At 46.9% G+C, this 8,807-nt stretch overlaps 1 protein-coding gene across 1 annotated transcript in view; it reads left to right on the forward strand.

Moving 5' to 3' along the window:
• Positions 1 to 4,957: 4,957 nt before the first annotated feature.
• The window catches only part of LOC125285499 (transmembrane protein 151A), a gene marked incomplete at its 3' end in the record, with an annotated part of 28,286 nt that continues 24,436 nt past the window's right edge, over positions 4,958 to 8,807 (forward strand). The window contains 1 exon segment of the mRNA XM_048229969.1: positions 4,958 to 5,671. Within this exon segment, the coding sequence (XP_048085926.1) occupies positions 5,612 to 5,671 (60 nt within the window).

The following is an 8,807-nucleotide window of genomic DNA, read 5'->3' on the forward strand; positions in this document are numbered from 1 at the left end:
TCTGTGACTCTGCCTCCTCGTTACATTAGCCTGTCTGAAAAACGAGGACTCTTAAAGGTACAGTCTGTGACTCTGCCTCCTGCCCCCAATAATAATAATGACCACTCTGTTCCATGAGGCGCCCCTGGCAGCGTAGCACCCTTGGGATCCCAGTGCAGGGCCCCTGATGCCACCACAAACAACCTCTCTTATGTCAGCAGCAGGGGCGTAGCACTAGACCCTGGCCACTGCATAGGCAGTCCTGATGGGCCCCCATGTTCCTCAACCCAGGTCAAATGAAATATATTCCAGACTTTTCTAGGGCCCTCTCTCCACTTGGGCCCCTATAATCAGTAGTGGTTTGACCCCCAGTCCGACGCCCCTGGTCAGCAGTCAAACTCTTCTGCCAAAGACTATAGGGTGCAAACTAGCCTCATCTTATCTCTGATTACAGTTAGAGCTGCATTTGGCAATGTGCTTTAAGTCTCTTCATCCCAACTCGCATTCCTGTCCCAACTGTGGCCTGAGGGAATGTCATGTTATTCGCTCTTGTGGGTTTGGTGTGTGAATAGTAATGTCCACAGCAGCAATTTACTCGGCCCGTCTTTAGACCACCGCGGCCACCGCATACTTTAGCCCTTGGGTGCCTCATTGGCCCTTGGGTGCCGCTCTTCCCAGCCTCATTGGCCCTCGGTGCCACTCTTCCCAAAGCCTCATTGGCCCTCGGGTGCCCTGACCACTCTGTTCCATGAGGGCCCTGGCAGCGAAGCACCCTTGGGATCCCAGTGCAGGGCCCCTGATGCCACCACAAACAACCTCTCTTATGTCAGCAGCAGGGGCGTAGCACTAGACCCTGGCCACTGCATAGGCAGTCCTGATGGGCCCCCATGTTCCTCAACCCAGGTCAAATGAAATATATTCCAGACTTTTCTAGGGCCCTCTCTCCACTTGGGCCCCTATAATCAGTAGTGGTTTGACCCCCAGTCCGACGCCCCTGGTCAGCAGTCAAACTCTTCTGCCAAAGACTATAGGGTGCAAACTAGCCTCATCTTATCTCTGATTACAGTTAGAGCTGCATTTGGCAATGTGCTTTAAGTCTCTTCATCCCAACTCGCATTCCTGTCCCAACTGTGGCCTGAGGGAATGTCATGTTATTCGCTCTTGTGGGTTTGGTGTGTGAATAGTAATGTCCACAGCAGCAATTTACTCGGCCGTCTTTAGACCACAGCACGGCCACCGCATACTTCCCAACGCCTCATTGGCCCTTGGGTGCCGCTCTTCCCAACGCCTCATTGGCCCTCGGTGCCACTCTTCCCAACGCCTCATTGGCCCTCGGGTGCCGCTCTTCCCAAAGCCTTTTGCAATTGCTCGGGTGCCTCGTTGTCCTCCAGTTCTTCTTCTCTTCCTGTTCATCACCTGATTAATTCTAATTCTATATGCTGTGTGTATGGTTCTCCTAATTCTAGCTATGCTGTGTGTATGGTTCTAATTCTATAAGCTGTGTGTATGGTTCTCCTAATTCTATATGCTGTGTGTATGGTTCTAATTCTATATGCTGTGTGTATGGTTGTCCTAATTCTAGCTATGCTGTGTGTTTGGCTGATCAATTGACCTATCAATCAATACATTGATGAGTTACGCTCATCCCATCAGAGGGCGAAAGCTGTCAAGCCAAAAGAAACGGAGAAATGTTTCGTATCTCGTCTGCTCTGTTTGTTGTTTGTTCTTGTTTGTTCTTGTTTGTTGTTGTTGTCATGTTTCTCTCTGCTGTCTCACTTGTCCTTAGCTGTTTCTCAGCCAGCGCACAGTAGCGTTGGCGGGTGTCTGTGGCAGGTGCTTCGCGGGCGTCTGTGGCAGGTGCTTGGCGGGCGTCTGTGGCAGGTGCTTGGCGGGCATCAAGATGTTTCTCTCAGTCGTCCATCTCCTTATTATCAGGCCAGACACACTGCTGGACGACGCGTTTAATGCTCTTAAAAATACTCTCCCAGTGGCAGCTTAATGACCGCTTCTCCAGACTTTATGGGCCCATAACTATTACTGATTGACCCGCGAGATGATGAAAGATGGCCGCCCCAGACGTGCCTGCTTTCTGCCCTGCTTTGGTAATTAAATACACAGATGGGACAAGAGGAGGTGGGACCATAAGTGGCAGAAGGCTGAATGAGGTTGAGGTATGCGATAAGTGATAAGTTATCCCATGGACACTTGTGGTCAGTGGGTCATATGGCCGGCAAGATTCCCCCTGATTTTATCAACAAATGGATGACGAACACACTAGCCACAATTGTTATTTTTATTACAAATTGGTTCTTTTTCATTCTGCTTTGGTTGTTGTTCCAACATCCTGAATGATATCCCATCTGAACACATTGTAGACTGAATCAACTCTAAATCCTCTGACAAATGCTGTGAGCACTTCCATGATGCACCAGTAGATGGCACTGGACTCTGCCTGAGTGGCCTGCACAGGCAGCTGATGTTTACCCCAGAGCCTCTGAGGCCTGACCAGGACCACCAGCTCTTACCAAGCAAGGCGCTGCCAAAAACCTGATGCCAGCTCGGGTGTGGCACAGCTTTTAGCGCACCTTAGGGTGGCATCATGCCCAGAGGGCCAGGCGGAGCGTGGGCTCATGAGGTCTCTGTGCTCAGAAGGCCCAGTGTGTTCCACTGCTGGGAGTTCTAAAGTTCATCCATGAGGCATTCTGAAATGTTTCCAACAAAGATTTTAGATTGGAGCTGAGCGCTCTAGAATCTTTGGTTTCCACCCAACAATGTGCATCATTCTGATGGCTTTTGACCCACATTATGTACAACCTAAAGACTTCATTCCTTGTAAACTTTACATTCTTCATGTGTGTTAAGACACTGAGTCTGTGGTTTTGTCCACTGTATTTGGAATAAGACAAAAAACGCAATTGTTTTCAAAATCTTGGAATTATAATGTTCCCTCATCATAATCTGGGATTATATTTTGACCTTCATTAATCCCAATAACACAAGCCTTTTCGATGTAATATGTTTTTCACACTTTGGTATAATAATGTGTTGGAAAACAACACATAGGCATTCAGGGGTATACATACATACAAGCATACATACATACATACATACATACATAAATAATTACAAAATTAACTCATTAATTTAAGGTCCCCTTGACTTGTACTTTGTTTACATTTGCAAGCATTTGGGCCTTATTTGTATCAAAGGCTAATAGAGGCATTTCTTACCAGGATGTTGGTACAAGAGCAGAGCTGTAATGAATCTCCACTGGCGCATCCTGTAGATGATAGACAACACGCCGCTAAATGAATGAATACAAATCCTTTGCACTGTTACACACAGCAAGGCCAATGTCCACCCTAAGCGCTTCTGCACAGACAATACAAAAGCAGAGGAGGACTCAAACACAACAGGAGGACTCACAGGGCCTGGGTCCACCTAGCAGGAGCAGAGGAGGACTCAAACACAACAGGAGGACTCACACACAACAGGAGGACTCAAACACAACAGGAGGACTCAAACACAACAGGAGGACTCACAGGGCCTGGGTCCACCCAGCAGGAGCAGAGGAGGACTCTGGTGGTCAGTGCTGACTCCAGTAAACACACACACACACACACACAGCATGTGTCTTTACATCTCTGGGGCTTGTTAGACATCCACTGCACGCTGCCCGATGCATTAGCGCGCCGCACCCAAATGAATTACTAACTCCAATCTAACTTGGAAAACCACACCCTTATGGATTACTAGCTCCTAGCCAATCTAACTTGGAAAACCATACCCTTATGGATTACTAGCTCCTAGCCAATCTAATTTATAGCTGTATTTTTTAAAATGAGGTTTGCTGAAGTTATCTGGGTGATTTAGAGCTAGAGAGTGCTAGAGCAGGGAAATCTGAAGAGACAGGCAGCTTTATATTTCATATGAAAGCTTTGGTGGGAGGACACAGGCTTGTGTGTCTGTAAATACTTGTTATCAGTGGATCATTTATAACCAGAATGCTATCCACAAATCATGCAACTATAACACATTAGGACTCTACTCGGGTCTACTGGACAGTGTGAAGGTCAAAGTGCTTCGGGGGGAAGTGCTAAGTTTGATATCAGTGAACTCAGCATTAGTCCTAATCTCCAGGTGCACATAAGTAGAATTCAAAACTCCTTTTCTCACACTGTAACATTTCTTTGGGTTTTCGTGTTGTCTGTCCGTCCTGATCTCAAGGCAAGTGCTTCAAATTTGGTATGAAATTAACTTGAACTCTAAGATGAACTGATTTGATTTTGGTAGTCAAAGGTCAAAGTTCAAGGTCATTGTGATCACATGTATGCCTGTTTCTCATAAACACAATATCTCAGAAGTCTCAGAAATACCCATGATAGCACATTGATAATATTCTTCAAATTTGGAACTTGGACTGAGAGGTCAACTATCAATAATCTATGTCAGTATATAACAGCCCTTGAATGTACAGTATGTCAACCAGAGATCCAGCTGTATGGAGCCATGTAACTGCAACCTGATAATTCTTACACAAATACACTCAAGCACTTCAATGTTGTTCTGAGAATTGAAAGTAACAAAATTCTAACCACACACATACATGCACACACACACACACACACACACACACACATTTTACAGAGAGAATAACAGCAAGGCAACAGTACATAAAAAAACGTGAATTACTTGCTTAAATATTAGGCTTAACAGCTAAACATCTGATTTCAGCAAATCCATGCACACACATTATTTTATTGCATCTACGCATTTGCATCCAACTCAGTCTATTTGTCTGACATAATGGAATGAAAAGCCTAATGAAAATAACGGAAATCGCTATTTATAAATAGAGCCAATCAGCATTTCAATTTGCTTGGATTTGATGAGCGCCGACTTGAGGAAAAAGGTGCACTCACACAACCACGGTCTGGTGATGACATCATCGGGAACCCTGAGCCCATACCGTGCAGGTGCGAGTTCGAGCTGGAGCGGGATTGCCAAAACTGAGCGGCCGCGACAGAGTGATCCCAGGTGTTCTGAGAGAGGGGGCGTAGTCCAAAACAAAAGCAACACATGTGCTGTTTTGTTACTATAACAACACAAGCACCGAGAGAATAATTATTTTGTATAGGGCGGGCTCAGCGGGCTACGTTACATTGGGCGCGTGCCAAAGTGGTACACCCGCGACGTCTTTCTCTCACCCCTCTACCTCCCTCTCACGGTGGTCTCGTCAAACGCACAGTAATGGATCGACATCGACAGCTCGGTGAACACTACCTGTAACTCCTTGATCTTTGTACGACGCTTCACACGAGCATACTGTTTTTTTGTTTTTCATTATTCATTTTCAGCGTAAGCTGCCATAGCATCGTGAACAGCATCCTAAAGCATAGATGCAAACCGCGACTGCGGTGACGTGGTGACCACCGCGCGCTGATGAGAATGCACCCGCTTCGGCGATGCTACCTTCGGGGAGTCTCCACAGAGCTGGCGCTAAATGGACTGAAGAGCCTCGCGGGGATGTCCCGTTGGTGGACCGTGGGTCTGTGTGAGTCTTGGACCTGTCTCCAATGTTGACATCGCTAGACATCGAGCCTAAATCAACAGAGAGACAGGAGGACTGAGGATGCCAGGGGTGACGGTGACCGGAGAGACACCCACATTGAACGGGGGCGGAAGAGAGGAGGTAAGGCGCGAGAGAGTTTTAAGCTGCGTGAACAATGACTTCTCGTTAAAAGCCGTCGGGGGATTTTCGAAGATGACATTACATATTGAGCTTAAATGTTTTGACCTAAGCGTGTAACCTTGTGACCGGGTTTAAGTGTTTTTATGACAGAAACAACACCTAGAGACGCTTACTCACTTGAATTAATAATAACAAAGGTCATTATAACTACTTTTGTCTGCGTAATCGAACATACCGTTACTCAAATGACCACAACGTTTTTAAAAAATATATCTATAATTTTCCATTGTACGAATGACTCCCCCATATCACGAAGCCCATCTCTGTGACGTAGTCAGTGGTAGAAAATGAAAGGTGAGAGAGAGAGAGAGCGTTTTCGACTAGGCTCATTGCTGCTGTTATGCACACATACCTGCTATACTGATAACTGAATAGGCAATGCCACACTTACTGTGGTATCCTGTGTAGTTGCTGGGAAAATCTACATATGCCACCCTCACCATGTGTGGGTATGCGTAGTTGTGGGTGGGTGCCAATGCCAGTTACCAGTGGCAGATGCAACAATGCAACCACAGCAACCCACCTACAAGTGCAGCGTGTTATGTTGCCCACTCTCCTTGGGGGTTCCACTCACTTCCATACCATCTGCTCACACATGGGCCGAGCAGTCACCATGGAGAGCAGAGGGGGATGGGGAGAGCAGAGAGGGAGGGAGAGAGGGAGGGAGAGGGGGAGAGAGGGAGACTAGATGTGTTTGATCAGGAAAAATACGAATGAGCCTGTTTTCCTGAGCAGTGCGGGTGACTGACTCTGGCTGTGGTTGGAGGGCATAATGCAGTCTGCGTGCCCGAGTCTCCTTCCCTGTCTCCTTCTCCTTCTCCGTCTGCGTGTGTGTGTGTGTGTGTGTCCAGCGCTCACCCTGGATCTCCGACTCTCTGCTGTTCTGTGTGTGCAGTGTCCAGCATTCAGCGTGGAGGGAGACGCATGTGTGTGTCCAGCGTCCAAGTAGACGGTCATGTTCAAAGGCATCAGTGTGTTTCGGATTGAGAAAGAATCGACTGGCATGACTGTGACAGACGCAGGTCTGGTGTGTGTGTGCACAGACAGGTTTCACTGGACAGTCACGTTGCAGGGCTGCTGGTTGCTGTGGCCCTCTTTTCCATCACCATGGCTCCTGTCGCCAGGGCACCCGATGCTCTCAGCATGCTGGCTAATTTAAGTTCCGCTCGCATCCTCACAAATACACACTCACACCAGACCACAAACATGCCACGCCCCCCACCCCCACACAAACACATCCTCACATATATTCACTTATACCACAAATACAGACATCCTCTCAAACACACACTTATGCCACAAACACACACACACACACACACACACACCCCCTTACGTGCACCCATTCGCCACACACACAGTGAACACGCAGTGAGGTGAAGCACACACTAATCCCGGCGCAAAATAAAAGACTTATTAGTCTACCCTCTTGTTCAAATAATTCCTGACTGTGACATGAATGTGTAGCCTAATTGCCTGCTTCAATGGCAGCACTCAGGGAGCAGTGAGGGGTTAGGTGCCTTGCTCAAGGGCACTTCAGTCGCGGCCCACTGGTCGGGGCTCGAACCGGCAACCCTCCGGTTACAAGTCCAGAGTGCTAACCAGTGGGCCACAGCTGCCCCTAAAGCACTCGGCACACACGGTCCCTCTCATGCGTCCGGCTGAAGGGACCTGGTGGACGCAGTATGATAATGGACCAGCAGACCAGTGACATGACCCTGTCACTGTGATCTATCAGCTTATCTCCCACCATGGTGTGTGTGCGTGTGTGTGTGTGTGTGTGTGCGCGCATGTGTGTGTGCGTGTGTGTGTATTTGTGTGTGTGTATTTGTGTGTGTGTGTGTTTGTGTGTGTGTATGTGTGTGTGTGTGTGTGTGTGAGTGTGTGTGTGTGTGTGTTATCTCCCAGCCTGGGGCCTCCCCACTCTGGCATGACTACTCTACTTAGGGTTGTGCCGATGGACGATATTGTGATTGTTGACAGGCATCACGATGGAAAGCAACCATCGTGATGCCACGCCCCCACATGCCAGTCACTAATTCCTGCTGTAACAGGTTAAAACATAAAAAAACCTTTCCCTGAAAATGAAATTGAGCCTACTTTAAAGGCTGTCAACCAAACAGTTATCACATATTAGTCTACCGTCTTGTAAAATAAAAGACTTATTAGTCTACCCTCTTATTCAAATAATTCCTGACTGTGACATGAATGTGTAGCCTAATTGTCTTTTTGTAGCCTACATGTCTCGCAGGCCTAGGCTATAGCCTACATTGGACGTAATAGGTAGCCTAATGTTTTAGCAGAAAATATAGATTTATTATTGTTAGGCTACAACTAGGACATTCTAGCGCTCAAATCTTTTTGCAAGGCTACAGCGAGCGCCAAATGCGTCCTTCTCCTCTGTGTTAAAATAAACCATTTCTTTTGTTAATTATAGGATCAGAAGGTAGCCTATTCATCTTTCACTGTAAGGCTTGTATTTCATGCATTTAGCAAAAGTCCCAGACAGCAGCGGAGTGGTAATCGGGATTCGTTATTTGTAAAAGTGTTTTTATTTCGCCCTCCTATATATAGCCTGGACTGCGCTATCGCAGCCCTTTACTTTCACTTCCCTCATAGCTAGACGGTAGCCTGATAACGTGGGATGCTGCATAGTACTAAGATTTTAAATGAGTGACCACGATAGTAGTCTTAAGTAGCTTTTTTGCTGGGCCCAGCGAAGGCTGGCAGTGTGTAATATTCCGCTGGTTGGTGCACACGCAAGTGTTCAGATTGATTGTCTATCCGTCTTTCACAACAATTTTCTTGGAGCAGATCTTCCACACAACTTCGGTAGCCTGGTCAGTATGTCTCTCTTAGCTGTCCACTTTCATCAGGCCGTATAGCCTATATAATATATATATATATTTTTTATGTAGGCTAGAACATTATAAATGTATTTCTGTACAGACATACCTAGGCTATAGGCTAATTAATTAGTGTTTACCACACTACCCCCACGATATCATCGTCCATCACAATGTTTTACTGTACACATCGTCAAATGTCAATTTAGGCGTCATCGCCCAACCCTAAC

The sequence above is a fragment of the Alosa alosa genome, chromosome 2, assembly GCF_017589495.1.
Source record: "Alosa alosa isolate M-15738 ecotype Scorff River chromosome 2, AALO_Geno_1.1, whole genome shotgun sequence".
Taxonomy (NCBI): domain Eukaryota; kingdom Metazoa; phylum Chordata; class Actinopteri; order Clupeiformes; family Clupeidae; genus Alosa; species Alosa alosa.